General features: G+C 36.0%; 1 protein-coding gene across 1 annotated transcript; it reads right to left on the minus strand.

Moving 5' to 3' along the window:
- Window positions 1-10,781: 10,781 nt before the first annotated feature.
- On the minus strand, window positions 10,782-19,042 carry LOC145206849 (protein unc-93 homolog A-like). The gene is made up of 10 exons (XM_080078552.1): window positions 18,348-19,042; window positions 16,897-17,104; window positions 16,564-16,713; window positions 15,314-15,495; window positions 14,904-15,210; window positions 13,818-13,990; window positions 13,426-13,590; window positions 13,017-13,251; window positions 12,463-12,630; window positions 10,782-12,214 (listed from the first exon to the last, which is right to left on the minus strand). Exons 2-10 carry the CDS (start codon window positions 17,054-17,056, stop codon window positions 12,150-12,152), a joined length of 1,605 nt encoding a protein of 534 aa, XP_079934678.1. The 5' UTR covers window positions 17,057-17,104; window positions 18,348-19,042; the 3' UTR covers window positions 10,782-12,149.
- Between the last annotated feature and the right edge of the window lie 1,238 nt (window positions 19,043-20,280).

Consider the following 20,280-nt stretch of genomic DNA (forward strand, 5'->3'; position numbering starts at 1 on the left):
CGAGACATTCTGCTTTCTTGCACAGTTCTTCATCTTTGAAGGCAGAAATGATGTTGCCATCATTGTTTATGTATTTTTTAAATGTTCCTGGGATATACGGTTCAACACAGACACACTCATTATCTTTTAAATCTTTGCCAAAATAAACATCATTAAAAGTTAGTTGCTCACCAAATTCAGCCTGTACTTTTCTCTCAATAACCCTTTGTTGAAGTTTTTTAGTTAAACTTTTAGCTAGAAAGGTCATTTGAACTATCTTTTTTGTGTGATCCTCCAGTGTTTGGTCAAGGCTTTCAGCTATATCCCTTTTTACAGCTTCATGATACCTTTTTACTACCCAACTTTGAACCTCTAAAAAAGGCAAGGTGCTCTTTGCCTTATAGGCCGTTCGAAAGCAACCCTCGCCTAAAATTTCTTCATCTATATTCATTTCAATACGGCTGGGAATTGCAGACCAGGTCATAGTAGAGTCAAAGACAAACATTTCAAGCACTGTCTTGGTACAAGAAATCACCTTTCCCAATCGCAGCATCTCTGCAAGAGTCATACTCTTTGGAATAAGAACCGAGTTTTCTTCTTTTACATTGGTATGTGAGCTTGAACAAGAAACAATATCTGAAATTTGATCGTTTGAACCTGATTTTACCTTAACAAATCTGATGTGTATTAACTTTTTTGTTGACAGCTGTGAGACACTAGTACAAGATGGGCCTTGCTCCCCTGCCAACACATCACACTGCAAATCTGTTTTAAAATGCATTTCACGGGAGGTTTTAATATTTTCAATACTGAGGTTTTCGCCAAGCAGTGGAACGAACTCTCTGGGTCCAATGCGTGTGTATTTCTGTGCCTTTCCGCGCACTTCTTCGCTTAAGCGCTGAACTATGATCTCGACCTTTTCTTCAGTTTCTTTCTTTTTGCATCTTTTTGCCTTCATTTTCTCTAAAAAATGATTAAAGGACCGCTTTTCGGCCATTATTGCAATATTAACGTCACTCGTGGACCTTCTGGGCAGAACTGATTACGGACTGCAGCAGACGCTAAAACGCAAAGCCGTTCAACCGTATCGCATCGCATGGTGGCTGATGGCAGCCATCGGCCGGCACAATGCATTTTAAATGGAAATGGCAGTTCTCGGCCACGGGCTTATGATGGCAGCCATCGGCCGACACAATGCATTTCAAAGGCAATGGCAGTTCTCGGCCACGGGTTGAACAAAACCTTTTTTTTTTGCTTTTACTTTTTTTTTTTTTTTTTATTTTTTTTTTATTTTTTTGCTTTTACTTTTTTTGAAATTGTTTTATTTAATTTTTTTGGCTTTTACTTTTTTTAAAAAACGTTTTTTTTTAATTTTTTTGTTTAATAAAATTTTGGAATTATTTTTATTTTTTATTTGGAATATTTTATTTTTTTCTGATTTTTATTTAATTTTTTAATTTTTGTTTAGTGGCAGCTGTCGGCCACCATACACGTGCCTACTTTGCCTAATGGTTAATCCGGCACTGTTCATAATACGTTTAGAAACTCTCTTTTGACATACAAAAATCTAGTATTTGAATTGCAAACTCTCTTTTGGCATACAAAAATCTAGTATTTAAATTGTTACAACTTGAAATACTGTTTAATCTAACTTCGGAGGTAGCAGCCGTAATAATAGTAGGATTTTGAAAACGGGCTTTGTGTGGCCTTGAACACTGAATAGTATATAAGTTAGTACTAAATTAACTATTATTGGCCTTCTACATGGAAGGCCGTAACTCTTAACTGTTCACTAACTTTAAGTCATTGAAAAGAAAAAACCTAAAGAACCTAAAGCCGTTTCGTGCCTTTACGGTTGAGTGATTTCCGAAGCCAAAAGTGAGGGAGGAAAGCAAGAAAACAACACGGTTGCGTGTTGTTCTGTGTTTCTAAACTTGAAACGGATCACCTAACCTTGAATTAACACACCCGACGTGTTGTCCGTCCTGTGCGGCGTGTTGTTAAGCGAATACACATTGATTATTGACGTAACAACACACCTGCAGTGTTCTTTAGTGTGGTTGAAACACATCGGCGTATTGAAACAACACATAGGTTTTTGTAGTGCAGGTATCCACCGCAATTGCAGTCGACAGTAACAATACTAGAACCAATGTAACTATTGCCTATTGACTTGTGTTTGTACTCTAATTAGGTTACTGTTGTTTGTTGTTTGTTGCCTGTGGATCTGTATGCCTACAAATCGATAAATATAACTACAAACAATGGTCTTATCTTGATCCTATGAGTTTTGCACACCTGTGGATCTTTTAATCACTTTTTATCACTTGCTCGTTGCAGTTTTAGCCTGAGTTTCAGTTTGCGTTTGCCTGTGCACCTAATGCAAACACATAGCCTACGGAGCCTAGTTAACATCAGGTTATGTTATAGGCAAACCTTCAACTTTATGTAGACATTACGTATCTCATTTACCTGCCAATATGATATGAGTAAACAAACGATTGTTCTAATTATACTCTGCAAGAATTACTGTTTTTTATCTCTAAAAACCATTTAAACGCTCTGCCATTTTTATTGCCAACGTCAGATCAAAATCACCGAACTGTGGCGAAAATAGTTGGTTAACCAAACAGAAAAAAGCGACGCAAAAGTTACTTTCAAGTTTTCTGAATAGCGCACTGCTAAACTCACCATCTTTCAAGGTCGTTTGTCTTCTAGATCCAGAGAAGCCTGAGTCAAGCAAAACGCGATGCTTAAGGGTATGTTACACTGGACGCAGCGTTGCGTAGCGAAGTTGGACAAAGTTGAGCGAACGGGGTGTTTATACAGGACGATTTTTCTTTGCTATATCTTAACGGGATGTTATTAAACATATGTTACACGAACTAACTACTGTTTTCGAAGTAAAGTTATGTCCTGTTCAGGATTGAATATCTGCCTTTTTTATTGCAAACAATGATGGTCACTTTTCATCTGCAACATCGAAACACATTCCATATAGCTTCAAACATTTTATTGAAATCAAAACTAACAGCAAACCATTTGAAATAGCAACATGTAACGAGTAACATGCATTTCGAAAAGAAAACTGCTTTATTTGCAGATTTGCACATTTCTTGTTTTGCACATTTGAGGACATTCCTAATTTGGTGCACGATCTGCAAATCTTCTCCATTTCTGTTTCTGAATTTGTCTAATTACTTTTAGCACATCAGGCATAAAAAATAACAAAAATAACCAAACAATTATAACGAATTTTAGCCACTCAGTTCCTGCTCAGTCTTTGTTTGGCCACTTAAGGCCATTTATTTGTCATGATGCATTCTTTATAAATTTGTACTAAAAGAAATTAAATAAGCTAATGTCATAAAAAATATAAAGTATTGTTATAAAAATTAAACTGCACTGGGGACTGCCTCTAGTGGCGAATGTTTTTAAATATCCATGACAACAAAATTGTGAATGACAAAACGCACTTTTTATGTGAAGTGAGTTCCACTTTCAGGCTAAGTTGCTGCCTTTTAAATACCGTTTTACTTTGACATGTTGTTAGGGTTTGTAGGTTTAACATTCCGAATTGCCAGTGTATTTATTTGAGAAGTAGGGAGTCCTTCAGTCAATAGTTGGACGGAAAGGTTTAGACATTTTAGAAATCGCAGTTCGTCTGTAGCAGTCTGCAGAGTATGGCAGGATCGGCAGCTGTGCTCGCGTTGTTTTTATTTTTGCATGCTTAGATTTTTATTGCACGTGGAAATTTAGCACCAAGTACTACCTGGTTCTCATTATCATTTGCACCTGGTCTTGCAAGCGGAGTCGTGCACTGTGCACTTGCGCATACGTGACATGGTGCTCATATGTTTTTTTTTTCTTTCAATTGGCACAAACATAGGAAGTATTGGTATATTAACAAGAACATGCAACTTTAGGTTAATATCATTAGAACCAAAAAGTGTCATATATATTGAAACAATTTGGATTTTCTTGACCGACTAGTAAAAGTATCAGTAGAAAAAGATGGTAAGAAATATTGTTGTGTTTGGATTTAACTTGGATCTTCTAAATGACCAAAATTATATCGAATTAATTAATAACCTTATATTAGATTTTGAAAATGAAAAAGATGAAATAGATAACGCCATAATTTGGTGGGAAAAATTAAAACACAAAATGAAAAAGAAATCAATTACTTTCGCGATTGAGAAAAGAAAAAACGACAAAAAAAACCTCGAACAAAATCAAAACGAACTCGATGACCTCGTAGGAAAAATGGATCCAAATAACCTTGAAGCTAATATAAAATTCGTCGCACAGAAACTAAAACCCAACAAGAAAAAGGAATGAAAGGTGCGCAAATTAGATCCCGTGTTAAACAAGTAACTAACGAAGAGTGACCTGATAAAATATTCTTTAGAGTCGAAAACATCAAACAAGAAGCAACCAGTATGAGAACGCTAAATATTAATAACAGAATGGAAACGGACCATGACCAAATTATTAAAGAGGTACATAAATTTTACGCAAACTTATGGCAAAATAAAAGTAAATCGACAGCAAACGCGCAAAACCACTTCCTTCGTAATATTAAATTTGACGCAACTGACGACTTAAGCCAGATTTCCCCCTTGACCCTGAACGAAATAGAATTGTCAATAAACGCAATGAATCTGAATTCGTCACCCGGACAAGATGGCATTCCAGTGGAATTTTATAAAAAAAATTGGCCCCTATTAAAATACAACTTTCACGAATTGACACAAAATATATACCTTCAAAAAGAACTCTTCCAAGAATGCGATCGTTAAATTAATCCCAAAAAACAGGACAAAACCCTCATCAAAAATTGGCGACCAATATCGCTTTTAAATTCGGACTATAAAATCATAAGCAAAACTATAGCAAACCGTTCACAAAACGAACTCAACAATAAAATCGCAATAGAACAAAAATGTGGCCTTCCAAAAAGATATATACAGCACATTCATTACAATATTAAAGCCATCATCGAATACGCAAAAAAAAATCGTCCCCTTTGGCCCTCGTTCTAACAGATATTGAAAAAGCGTTTGACACCCTAAACCAGGGGTCTTCAACCTTTTTGGCGTAATCGCACCCTTTCCAAGGCGCTGGCTCAAAATCGCCCCCTATGAGACTGTTATTTGTGTAAAAGTTCTGCCTTTTGAGCAGATGTGGGCAGTTAGATTCACCTAGCAACACGAAAGCTTCAGTTAAAAGTTAAAAACTAATTTAATTGCTACTACAAAACGCCAACTCTATTTCACGCAATTCTTTAAACGTATCTAAGAAAAATCTGTCCAATCATAGACAAAACAATATTACGACTGTGCGCAAACAATTGCCTTCTATTGTTGAAAACAATGGGGCATTACTCAGTAGAGGAGAATCCCAAATGATACAAATACTTCGCAGTTTGGATAGCGCGAAAGCAAAACAAGTGTGAGATGAAGTCTGAACCGTTGTATTTATGAAGTATGACTTGTCACAATCTATAGCCAATAAAGTGTCCCCTAGTGTGGCTAATGCCCAACCTTGCTTTCGAGATCTAAAAAAGTATAAACAATCCTCAGTAATCACAATTTGTTTGCAAGACGAATTATATCTGCTTGTACGTTAAATTTATTTTAGTAATGACAATTAGTAATGTCAAAACTGAAATCATCGCTTTTTCCCAAAACCTAAGATCCGACATCACGCGAATCTACCCAAATTTTATGAAAAACAATGTAAAAAATTTAGGCATTCAATGTTCAATCCACAATTGGCAAATCAACAAGAACTGAAAAGAATTTATTAACCACTGTCGAAATATTACATCCAAATTTATTAATAGAAACTTATCCCTTTTCGGCAAAATTTCTGTAATTAATACTTTGATAATTCCCCGAATTCTATTCTTAGCTAGAGCTTTTCCACCGCAACAAAAACATCTAGAAGACCTTAATTACATTATTTATCAGTTCCTTTGGCATCCCAACAAAATCGAACAAATATCTATGAAAAAACTCATCGCGCAAACTAATAACGGAGGAATTAAAATGCCAGACCTACAAACTAAAATCGACGCAACGCAATTGGAAAAATTACGCGACCTTATTGTACCCGACAAAACCCCTGAAATTTGGCAGCAATGGGCCCTCTACAATTTAGGTTTTAAACTTCGACAAATTAAACCCACCATATTCGACCACAACAAACCAACGGCCTGGAAAACAAACCCCGAATGGCAAAACATATTCGAATTATATAAAAATTTAATCGACCTCAATAACGAATTTAATTGGACTAAAGCAAAACTGAGACATTTCTACTACGAATTGATTAAGAAAAAAGAAATTATAACCAGCCCAACTTCCAACCCCGACTTTAAATGGCAAAATGCCCTGTTATACCAAAAAGGAATAAAACGATATTTTAATAACTACGACCGCCAATATACTTACCTTACCATTCACAACGCGTTTAAATGGGGCGATTTCTTTAAAGAAAAGAAAATTTATACGCTTAAATCCGGCAGATCTCGTCTTCTGTACTGTAAATTTTGTAGAAATAATACCGATAATATATCTCACTTATTAACCGAATGCATAATTTCCCAAAAAATATTAAACGACATAAAATATTCTTTCCAGTCAGTTCCAAATTTCTTTCGACCTCAAGCCAAATTTAATTCTTTTGAACTTATTCGATAAAAACATCCCCATGGTTGTTTTAAAAATGATTGCAATTTGGCGAGCGGAAATTATTAAACAAAAAATCAAATTCGATATCAAAAATGAATATTTAGAATTCCCCGAACCCTTTATAAAAAGAACGGCAGCAAAAATTTTGGACAATTTGATGGAACAAATGAAAAACTTTACAAACACCCTTGATGAAACAAACTTTGAACTAATCTTCAATATAAACCCTAAAAAACTCACTATAAATACTTCGGTTATGGCAACATAACCTGCTTAAAAATGTACTTTATTATGCGTACGCATAGAAATCAAATATTTATTCTATATTTAATCCCTTTAACCACAATCTTGCGACTTTTAAATCGCAATTTTGTAAACACCCTTTTCTCTTCTCTCTTTTTTCGCTCCGCCATGCGCTACCTTTGCGCTTATCCTTTTTTACGTATTCTGTAATGTTTTTGTGTATTTTTTCCTTATCTTGCGTTTCATTAATTTTATTGATAATTTTTGCTCCCTGAGAGCTAAGAGCAGCTCCCATAGGAAGGAGAGCGATCGGTTGGTCGTCACTTGTCGAGGCGGGGCGAGGACATAGCAAAAAAAAATGTTGTTGTTACTATGTGTGTGTTCACCAGGATGTATACCCCTACAGGAGTTTTTTGTCATAAATTGGACTGTCTTTATCAGCTCTTCCTCACGCCTATATTGCATTTTTAATTAATTTAGTTAAGGCCTAAAATTATCTTGTGATAGCTTAAGAATATTTTACACATTGGTTAAATCATTAAACGTTATTTATGACCTATATTGGGATTTGGCTTGGTTACTGTTTCGTCAAAATCAGTGTTTTTGTCGTCATTCTTCGAATATTCAAGACGGTTTAATATATCCTTGACATCCAAATTTTCTTCAGATTTCGTCGTTTTAGAATCAGCACGCAGTGAGAATTCAGTCATAAAAAATATATGTATCATCATGCCTAAAAAGTGTGTACAATAAAACAATAATTATTGTAGTGTGTTGTCTAATAACAACAGTCTTTTGATCGCTCTATGCATGTGGGCTTTATATACTGTGCACGCTTATACTGTACAATCTGAGATATTCGCCTCAGCGGTTACTTTTGCGAATGCTTATACCTGTTGTTTGTGTGTATGTTTTTTCCAAGTTACCCAAATTTAGTTCACAGGTATCATAAATATATGTCATTGGGTCCCAGCCCATGGAATGAAAAACATTGTATGCTATTGCAAGACATTCTCTGGACCTCTTTCGAATATTAGCGATTTCTAGATGCCCCGTTACCAATCCAAAGTGCTATATACTTCGCAATCAGGCACAGTATATTTTAGCTTCGAGGGCAAAACAAAAATACATGCGTTATTGCAGATTTCATTTTCATAATTTAATTGTAAGGGGTCCTATAAACTTTTGATTGTTACACACAATGCCAATATACACAATATCTTTAAAACCTTATAAACGGCCGGATATCCATGTACAATGCTGATTGGTTCTAGTTAGTCTTGCACGGTATGAATCATAATAAATCATAATCACTGCAAACGTGGCCAACATCACATACACAGGAGTAAAGGTTGATGGAACATATTGTTCAATGTTATCAAGGGTCGTCCCGGCGCCTTGACAGTCATTAGCTCCGCAGTGTCCGTAAGACTTTACCGTTACGTCATGTGTGGAAGATATCACAGCGGTTGTCATCTCTACAGAGGTTGTAGCGCCCGTTGTATTTGCTTGAAATGTGTCAGGAGCATCTCCGGGAGACAATTTGAAAAAGTGAAGAATTGTGAATTCGAAGAAGTTTCCAAAGACCTGAAAAAAGTTTTTTATCCTTTGAAAACAGTTTTTTTTACCTCAAGTTACATTTATTTTAAAAAGCAGACCCGTTTTTTTTACGTGACAAGTTTTTTGTTAACAAACATTAAGTTGTAATTTTATACCATGTCTAAAGTCTGAAGTCCAAACAGTGTTCCACTAAACTGTCGAACACAGGTTTCCACGCTTTTCTGAGAATACTTTTGATACATTTGTCCGTAGTAGATAAACAGCAGGCCCAGCGCAACCCAAAAAGTTGCCTCTGCCCAAGCGACTACAACCGCAGCGATCATAAGGCTCCATTCCTCTGCAAATCATGTGTAGGTTCAAGTTTAATTGAAAATGCACTCAACACAAATACCAATGTGAATTACATTACCAACTTGGGTACATATTTAAAAGAACATAGAAGACATAAGCAGCTTCGCTTATAACAAGGGATTTCTTGGGCCCAAGAAGTCGAACACAAATTGGGACTACAAACAAGCTGAAGAAGATCGAAAATCCATGACTTACAGCTGTGACTTTTGATCCTAAAAGGAAACAAAAAATATTGTTTTTTTAAACCATAACTTGTTTTATTTGTTTTAACAAACATATAGGTTAACAACGATGCAGTGAAATACTGTAAAAACAAATTATCACGTTTGCAGCATTGTTATTGTATCAGCCCTTATTTCCCACATTCGGAATTAATTTGATTTTTATTTCCTGTCTTTGGCCATCTGCTGCTGTTAGCATTTTTACGTGCTATACAAAAATCTTTTAACTGATAACTGGTGTGGAAATGCCTACTACACCATAACTTACTAACTGTTTAACAATCAAAACACATATTGATGCGTCCCTACATATCACATAAAATGTATGTATGACAGCCGTGAGTTGAATAAAACTCTTTTGTAATAACATCTGACTTTTAAAACTGCTATGGGGTGTTTTTTGAGAGCTGTGAATACATGTAACAAGCCAATACTATATAGGCTGTTTTAACCCCTTACAATGCGACATATACACGTAAATCAAAGCATAACAATATAAATTGTGACGACGTTAAAAATAGAGAATGTTCAGCAAATCCTTTTTGTTTCAACGTATGGATAGACTAAGAAATATAATCTAGTTTTTAGGCACAAGGAGACGAGATAAGATTTTTTTCTTATTAACTGTAATTTCTATGAAACCATCGGCACTCAGGTGGCTGTTGGTAAAATAACAGGCTATGATTCGGCCGTCAAATCGAAAAGGTTACGCACCCCTGAAAATGATATGCAATACTCACCTAATCCACCAACGATATTCACACTTGACTGCAGCAAAAGCATGGAATTTTAGCCGCTATGTACCAACACAACTCCACAACATATCAACACATAAGTTCTCTTGATGTTTCGTTTTTCTTGCCTTGACTTCTTTTTATCAAACGCTATCGTTTGCATTGTAGTAATTTTAGTGAGGATCCAGCCTAAGCCCTTTCCTAAAGTCCGTCCTACTATCACAGGGAAAAAATCAATACAATTTAAGACGTTTTTTTGTGCGAGGTTAAACATGTTTCGCGCGCATATGCAGAAAACATCTGCCTACTATAAGAGAATGTGCACATCATTCGGAAATCGTGTGTCCCGCCGAACTGTGCAGCAGGAAAACTTGCTCGCAGTATTTTTTGTGCCATTAATTTTTTTCAGGCATCAGCATCTAAATATGAGAGCTGCTCAAAAATGTGCACATTTCATGTTTTTGACTTTTAATGGACGAAATAATTTTTTTATTCGCTGGTATAACGCACAAAATGGAGGTCGTGTGGAAAATAAGTTGTTTCAATCTTTTTGCTGGGTTCGGGTCCGGGTTTTGTTCGGGTTCGGGTTCGGGTCCGGGTTTTGCTTTAAATACAGTGTAGCTGTAGTGCGTTTAGCCATCATGTCCACCAATTGTACCTCTTAACTGTTTTGCGCTCCATACCGTTTCATAGTTGCGCAGCTATTTCCGACTTAGTGATTGTTTTAGTGCTATTGTGCAACCAAGCGAAATAAACTCAACTCAACTCAATTTGAAAACACTTTTGATTTGGGCCTGACTTTACACTTGTTCGTATTTCTTTCGTAATTTTACCTAATTTTGAGGCCTTCTATAGGTCGAAACAGTGTGCACGTCTGGAGCTTATCATTTGTTGGCTTGATGCATCTAAGCTTATATTAATTTTAATTGCAAATTTCTGAGCCTCGCCGCTATATTATATTTGGACATAATAAGATTGGACTGTTTCATAAAAACAGATAAAAAGCATAAATCGTTCCTTTTAATAACAGAAATATATATTTCGCCTTAATAAATAGGCATCGTCAGTTTCTGCAAAAGCAAACATGTGGGCTGTCAATAAAAAGTTGTTAAAATTACCGATATTATACTGATCAGAAGCAAGAATCTTTTTTTTATACATTTTATTGTCTGCGGGAGATTCGTTAAATGACAAAACTGTTTCAGTTATTTGGACCCCATATTTTAGGTCTGAACCCAGAAGCTGATTTTTCTAAATAGACCAGAAAAGTAGCAACTTGAGTTTTACTAAAATTTGTTCACTGGTAAGTACCACTAATAGTATACACAAAAGGAGAAACGTCGGTAGATGCGCTTCGTAAGGTGAATTTGTGTTGTTCGGCACGCGATTCAAACAACCCAGATTTTTGCGTAACCACTAGCACAACCTAGTGTCCTAATCATGCACGATTAACCGTGTATCGTCGATAACAAAACGCCGTGCATTAGCGTGAATGTGATTATTAACTAAATGACGCCAGTATATAGTTGGCATCCCAACCAAGGAATGCACAACCTTTTATCTAACAACGGTCACACAGGCTTTTTGAAGGTTTTTGAAGGTTTTTGAAGGGCTCTAACAGCCACTGGTATCTCGATTGTTTTAAAATGAACGGTTTGAAAACACGGTTATAGTTGATCTACTTGTGGCCAAAGTACAGATTAATGTCCAATTTTATTTATAGACTCAACAGAAACTATTGTCGATTGTTCTTAATTGTTTATGACGTCACGATATACATTGTTAGGTTTATAGTTTCCCCACATATTGAGCACACAAAACGTCCAACAGTCGGACGCATATATTTACTGGGCATGTAATAAACATTTTAAGCTCCACCCCCCCTCCAAAAAAAACTTTAGTTATACATTATAAATACGTTTAATCAATTTACTGTCATTAATTTATATATTTTCAGTAGATACAGATACAGTCTGCATTTGCGCATCAATTAACATCCGCGAACGCAGTTTGTGCACCTCTGCTGAAGCGTTCATTTAATGCACAGCAGTGCCTTATGTCGATCGAGTAGCCAAACCATTGTCCATATACTGGGACATCCGTGAGCATACAACGTTTGGTGTGAACATCGCTCAGGCATCCGCATATCCAAACTTAATTCTCTTCATAGTGTTCTCTAATTTGGACGTGGGTCCTTTATTTGCCTTTTTTGTGCTTATTTTCTGTCTTATATTTTATACAGCAGCAGCAAATTTATTGCAAAAGCTTAAAAAAGCAGAACAAAAATGATGTGCAATGAATTGAGGTTGATTACTGCCAAAACAGCCTAGGTGCCATTTACTAAACTGGACTGCATTAACACATCAAATTGGACCCAGTTTCATGTCGTTGGTGTTTTTTCTTTGTTTCAATTTGTATCGGAGGACAACTGTTAAAACATAGTAAAGAGTTCATTTCAGAAAGGTTTTTCTTTTATAAAGGTGTTAATTGAGATTGTTTTTAATAATGTGTCCGCAGCTAACTTTTACATCTGCCAACGCAGTTATAAAGCTAAAAGTAAAATTCCTAAACGTTTATTTTGCAGTTTTTCTTACTATTTATTTCAAAAAATGAGAATAAAATTGAAAACAGCCTGTGTATTCTGCAGACTTCGTAAAGTTGAAAAAACTAACTCACAAAGGCACACAGCCCCAAGTATCAAGATTGGAATCTGTATGTAGATTTTTTCACGCACGCACAGTGCAGTGCTCCATCCATACTGAATCGCAAAACCAGCTGAAAACCAACAGCACCACATGGTGAAGCAGAGTTCATGTTTGTCAGCAAACGACTCGGCGTAAAAGTCTGCAATTTTAACATTCTTAATTGAAAGGATGTATTGTACTCGCTAAATTTTATTTGTAAAGCAGCAAATTATACATATGATTAACACAATTGGGTTCACACGGCCTAGAGCTACGTCACAGAGAACAAAAATAAATAAAGGGGTGTAAAGTAAAAAAGATTTTTTTAGCGATGTAGTTCATTGGCCTTTTACTTATATTGTCTCCTTTATATGTCTTAAAACGCTTTGTGCGGCTTGTCATGTGCAATATTTTACTGATGATGTCACTAGTTTTGTTCGAAACGTTTGAATAAAAAGATGACTCAGTTGTTTTTGAATAATAATTGACACAACTCCGTTTTTGATTAAATAATAAGATAATTGTTTTGAAACATTTGTAACTTACTTGTAACTAGTAGGTTCCAAAGTGCTTGGTCCAAACCAAGCCACACAAAAATCAAATGCACAATCCAAGAGGTTTCGTTGGTTGGAATCCACAATAGACACAGTACATACATGAGAAGGTCAAGTAGGACAGCGAAACACAACACAGGTCTCATACCGTACTTGCCCATTACTCGACTCCCAACAAAATTCCCTATAGAGCTGTTAAGTGCTGCGATTATGGCACAAATTCCGACCTATATACAAATGAACGGGGTCGAAATTGGGTGGTTTTATGCCGTTGTTCACTAGAATGGTTGCATGAGAATTACATAGTAAATAATCAAGATATTGTAAGTTGTGTGATACCGATTGCTTGTTTAGACTTTGTCTACACTAGAGAGAACAGAGTAAATAGAACATTATCAAACCTGGCTCACACCCTTTACACAAGAAGCATAAGCCCTTGTTGCCTCAGAGTATAAAAATCCAATAATAAAACCGTTGTAAAGATTGGCTGGATACATCAGAATTTGCCTCCAATCCTTTGCTAGCTTTAAAATATCCTTTAGAGCGATTGCTGTGTCAGTACAAATCTAAAGCGTAAGTATATAAGAAACACTCGAGGGACTTGAAATGTAGCTGGATCAAAATCAAATGTTTAAGTGAGCTTGTGTGCAGAGAATATTTGTTTTATAAATCACTCTTGTCACCATGAAGGCAAAGTGTGAAAAACACGGTATTTTTACACTTCATATACTGCTAGAAGCAACACATATTGGTACTTTTACTGTGTGTGTGTGTTATTTGTGATATAGCTTACATTGAGATTTGGTTTTGTGACTGTTTCATCACAATCTGTGTTTTTATCATTATTCCTCGAATTTTCATGACTGTGTAATATATCCTCGACATCCAAATTTTCATCAATTTTCTTCGTCTTAGAATTTTCATGCAGTGAGAATTCAGGAAAAAAACAAATATGAATCATCATACCTATAAAAATATGCACAATAAAATAATACTTACTAGTGTGCAGGCCTACCATATTTCCATTCCCAAAAAGGATGACACGTTGTTTAAAAGAACATGAAAAAATACTTTAAGCCCCGCAAAAAATAGAAGCTTCAGAAATTAGTCGATAGTTAGGATAAAGTTCAACGTTTATCACATCAGAACACTAAAATAAGCTTGAATTTTCAAAAATGTAAAACCTGTATTCATTAAATAATAAGCTGAAGATGTATTTGGCTGTTTTCAATGGCATAGTTGTCACATATGTATTTGATAAATCAGACATTCTTAAAAGGAGGACATTTGGGCATTTTTTCGCGTCCTCGGAGGACAACTTGGTTTTTGTTAAAAAGGAGGACATGTCCTCCAAAAGGAGGACGTAAGGTAGGCCTACTAATGCATGTGCAGGTTTTAATGAGGCCTCTGTAAATGTCTGATAACAACATGTTGTCTGAGATAATCGTGTGTATAAAAGTTTACAAGACTTCTGACCAACAAAGAGTTATTTTTGTAAACACTAATACCTGTTGTTTATGTGCATGTCTATTTGCAAACTAACCCAAATTTCGTATCTGCAAATATACGTCGTTGGGACCCGAGCCCTGGAGAGAAAAGCAATATGCTGGTGCGAGACATTCTCCGGGCCTCTTTCAAGCCTTTAGCATGTGTAGATGCCCCTTTCCCGACTTATCTCCTATTTGCATTGATACAGAGAAGCTAAGCCCTATATACTAAGCAATCAGCATCAGTATGTACATGTGTTGTTTCGAACTGTTATGGTCAACTGTTATGGGCACGAGCTGCACCCTCTCTCGTGCACGGGGCCTGGTCGGGACGCACAATGGCGATATATACGCTATATTTAATAACCGTAGTCTTTTAACTCCTGTTTTACCTGATATCATAATCACTGCAAACGTTGCCAACATCACATACACAGCAATAAAGGTTGATGGAACATATTGTTCAATGTTATCAAGGGTCGTCGCGGCATCTTGACAGTCATTAGCTCCGCAGTGTCCGTAAGACTTTACTGTTATTTCATGTGTGAAAGGTACCATAACAGTGGTCATCTCCACAGAGGTTGTAGCGCCTGCTACTGACATTGTGGTCATATTTGCTGGTAAATTGTTAGGAGGAGCGTCTCCCATAGGGAATTTGAAAAAGTGAAGAATGATAAACCCAAAAATGTTTCCAAAGACCTAAAAATAATAACTTTACAATTTGTTTAACTGCAAACCACTTCAAAGTAGCCGTTTATTTACGTTTATGACAAAGTTTTTAAACAACTTTATCATTTAATACCTGGTTTAAAATGTGAAGTCCAAACAGTGTTCCACTGAACTCACGAACACAGGTTTCCACGCTTTTCTTAGAATATTTTTGATACTTTTGTCCGTAGTAGATAAAAAGCAGGCCCAGCGCAACCCAAAAAGTTGCCTCTGCCCAAGCGACTACAACCGCAGCAATCATAAGGCTCCATTCCTCTGCAAGAAAAGCAATGATATTGCATCCAACTTTAGGCACTTGCATTTCAGTTAAATTTATTTTACGTTATTTTACAACAACAAAAATGAGTCACGCATCATGCAGCTGCTTTCAGGCCCACAAGACTTTGAGCGAAGAAAGCAAGTGTTAAATTGAAAATTGTTTTTTTTTTTGCATTTTTGAATTTAAATAAGGCGATGCAGTATAAAATGGATGGAAACATTTGTCGTATATACTGCATAAAACATCACTGAACTTTTGACTATGAAAAGCTTTTGTGGTACCCACTTCCCTTGCCATCAGGACGTACTTATTCTTTGTCTATGAATGGGATATATTATTCCAGCATGCGCTGCATCCTGTATTTAAGCGTAAAGGGTTAAACTTCCTAGACCAGTGGTTCCCAACCTTTCGTGGACCATGGCCCCCTTAAAGTAACTTTTTGGCCTCGTGGACCCCTTCAAGTTACCATATAGGACCTGTGGCCCCCTTAAAATGTAGATAACAATATCGCGTTGGAATATGGCCTTAAACAGGCCTAATATAGTAAATGAGAGTGATAAACCTCACTATAAACAAATAGTATGTGAAATAGTCGATTAAATTCGGGAATAAAGTTAAAGTGAAAATGACTTTTAGTGGGTGTTTCTTGTGAATATACGTCCGTGGCCCCGTGGAACACAGCTCGTGGCCCCCCTGCTTTGCGTTACACGTTAGCGAAATAACGTGTTTTACATCCAATTGTTGATAATTATTAAACGCTTTCTAAAAGCTGCACTTTTTACGTTTTAAGTTTGAACATATAAGAAATTGTCAAATATGTTTTAAATGTTAACCATTCGTTGTCATTTCTTTCTTTACTGTTATGTTTTATTAAGCTAAAAAAGCAAGGCCTATACTCCCAAACAAACATTAGCCCAATATCGTAGTTTCATAGTTATAAGAAAGGGAAAATATTTTTGTAAGATTTGTACTGCATAATAACGATTTTCAGATCAAAATCAAAGTTTTCTTTTATACCTAATTACTTTTTAACACAAATACCAATGTGCACGAAAAATACCAACTTGGGTACATGTTCAAAAGAACATAGAATACATAAGCAGCTTCGCTTGTAATAAGGGATTTCTTGGGCCCAAGAAGTCGAATGCAAATTGGGACGGCAAACAAGCTGAAGAAGATCGAAAATCCATAACTTACAGCTGTAATTTTTGATCCTGAAATGGAAAAAGCGATTATTTTGTTGTAGAAGATTATATTGCATAACTTATTAATAATGAAAAGCATTCATTAATAATAGTTATTTACCAAAAAACATAAAATTCATTTGTTTGACTAAGATTGACTGGAGTGAACTGCACCTTAATAAACATTCAAAGCAATTGCCTTGGGATACTTACCCAATCCACCAACAATATTCAAACTGGACTGCAGCATAAGCATTGCACTGTAACCGCTAAATACCAACACAACTCCAAAACATAACAACAAGTAAGTTCTCTTGATGCGTCTTTTCTCCAGCCTAGATTTCTTCTTTGCGATGACGTCTGTCTTTTGCATGTCGTTGGTTACAGTGTAAGATTGGAACTAAAAAAACAATTCGTTCCGCTGCAAACAGGAAGAGATAAAAAGAAGTTATATTCGTCCGAGTTGAAAAATATTGCGCGTGCTCTATGTATAAAATATTCAGATCAATTTAAAGCATGCGGTCGCGATTCCAGTGGGATGCATGGTCACCTTTTACCCGTTTTGTGAGGCACGGTATCAAATAAGATTAAAAAGCACAGCACTAAACAATCGACTGGACAAAAACAACATAATGTGCGCGCGCGACTTTTGAAACTAGATATATATATATATTATTTTCTAATCTACTTAGTATCATATCAACCGTTTTTGCAACGCAACCCAACCCAAACTAACTAAACAACTTTGCCAAAAAGTCACAAGTATGTTTAATTATTGAGCGGGCTCTGGTACATAATCGGATATAATGTCGCTCTTTGAACTTTATGCTTGCCGTTATCGTACAATATGTTGATTGGTTAACTGCTTTTCGAGTGACTGATACATGAATCAATCACAATAATGAGCAACAGTTCAGACGTGGACAACTAAATAATTCTAGTTGACTGTAATTTGGCAAATTAGATGGCGGTAATTCTAATTCTAATCTAATTTACAGTTTTACCAAAAACCCTACTCTGTCCAAGAGCATTTTTGGGCATGTGATACTAGTATGCGTTCGTATCCAAAGCGCACAAACCATGCGCCCAAGACCAAACGCATCACTGATAAATGTTTTTCAAATATATTTGGCACAGTGACAAACAGCTGTTAAGCACTGCCTCGTGGGCTGTTGCCCCATTTTCCAGTCTGGTTATAAAAGGAAATACTAACTTAGCATCATTGAATTATGTAAACCAGTATTCTATGAAAATACAGAGATGCGAAAAACGAAAGTATACTAGCTGTGTAAATGGCGAAAGGTCAGTACGATTGCTCCCCGACAACCACATCAGGTCCGTATGTATGAACGCGTTTTAGCGATGTCGAATTACAAAGCTCGGAGTTCAAATTTGAAATAAAGTTGGTTGCTTATAGCTTGCTTTAATCTAATTCTAGTTACATTTCTAGCTTTGGAGAAAATGGTAATTCTAATTCTTATCTAATTTGTTAAAACTGTGATGCTCCAACTTTAATTCTAATCTAATTTAAAAACAAACGAAAAAAAATCTAGTTGTCCAAGTCTGCAACAGTTATAACGCCTAATATTTCACAGTCTGTACAAAAACACATTCGTTGTGTTACCAGAAGTCATCCTTACATTCTGTTTCGGTTGCTCACTTACTTAAGAGAGAAGACACCTGTGCAAATATTTTCTGACTCGGATTGGTGTAGTCCAGGGGTGTACAAGCTTTTCGCTATGACGGCTGCATCGCAGATATTTTTTTCACCAACGGCCGCCAAGTGTCTTCTTGTTTTTGTTTACATAAAATACTGAAGTAAAAATAGGTTTATCTCGTAGATATATTACCCCATGGCGCCTTAAACACCAAAATTAAATTCTAACGTAATGCACAGATTGAGCTGAATTAGCGATCATTCTTTATTGTTAATGACGTCACCATCTATATTGTGATGCATGATGTGGTGCCTTTTTTCGCAATGTTTGCACACAATGGGCGTACAAAAAGACGGTCACATTTGCCTGATAATACTCTTGTTAGTCCCACAAAATCTGTGTGGAGCAGCTTTGAAATCCCAACATATAACATGTAAATCATTACTTATGTCACGGCCGCCAGTACATATGTTGTATAGCATACATTTTAACGGCCGCATAAACACGTCCCTGCGGTCGCAGGTTGTGGTTTAGTCTGCCAATATAAACGAGACTCATTAGCGAATGTAACATCGGTTCGGCACAACCTTACAAAAAGGCTGTGGTTTGAACTGCTAATTATGAAATTATCAGTCTTTAAAACAAGTAGCACATACTTAGGTTGCCAGCATATTAGTTGCTAACTTTTTTTCTAAGCTTTGCAATAATACGAAAATTTAATTTTTGAAATATTGTAAACAGATGGATAAAATTTATATTTTGAGGTTAATTGCTTCCAAAATATAATGAGCTTTCAAAAAATGCGACACCTTTTCTTTCTGCAAAAACAAGTAACCCATGCGTTTTGCAAAAGATATCGATTGCTACCCAAACTTTTCGCGATTCATAATACGTTTGGAAATTCTCTTTTGACATACAAAAATCTAGTAATTAAACATACGTTGCCAAATAAGTTTTACCATTCTGAAAACAAATGAAACGTAATGGACATGGACATGGTTACTGTCAAAACATCACAAGGGGCTACAACTTGAAAAAAGTTACTACTTTTTAATTAATCTATTCACTTCGGGTTCGGGGGTAGCAGCCGTCATAATAGTAGGATTTTAAAAACGGGTTTTAAGTGGCCTTGAACACTGAATAGTATATCAGTTAGTACTCAATTAACTACTATCAGCCTTCTACATGGAAGGTCTTAACTCTTAACTATTCACTAACTTTAAGTCAATCAAAAGAAAGAAAGGACCTAAAAGCCGTTTCGCGCCTTTACGGTTGAGTGATGTCCAAAGCCAAAAGTAAGGAAGGAAAGCAAAAAACAACAACACGGTGGCGTCTTGTTCTGTGTTTCTAAACTTGAAATGGATCACATAAACTTGAATTAACACACCTGACGTGTTGTCCTGACGTGTTGTAAACCTTGGCCCGCGTAGTAAGTTAGCGATTTTGAATGGCCCGCAACAAAATGAAGTTGGACCACACTGAATTAGGCAATGGGCCAATTACAACTGTATAAAGTAGGCCACAAGGTGTAAAATGAATAGTTCACTGGCAGTGCAACCTCTGCAACACCACGGCAATGCAGTTTGTAAACAATTTTAAGTTTGTAAAAAAAATTGACTTTGTAAACATTTTTGACAAATTTTGACCTATTCTATAAATTTTGACAAAATTTTGACTTTTTTTGACAAGTCAAAAAATAATTGCCCTAGTTATAGGCAAACCTTCAACTTTATGTAGACCTTACGTATCTCATTTACCTGCCAATATGAGTAAACAAACGATTGTTCTAATTATACTCTGCAAGAATTACAGGTTTTTATCTCTAAAAACCATTTAAACGCTCTGCCATTTTTATTGCCAACCTCAGATCAAAATCACCGAACTGTGGCGAAAATAGTTGGTTAACCAAACAGAAAAAAAGAGACGCAAAAGTTACTTT

The sequence above is a fragment of the Phallusia mammillata genome, chromosome 1, assembly GCF_965637545.1.
Source record: "Phallusia mammillata chromosome 1, kaPhaMamm4.hap1.1, whole genome shotgun sequence".
NCBI lineage: Eukaryota > Metazoa > Chordata > Ascidiacea > Phlebobranchia > Ascidiidae > Phallusia > Phallusia mammillata.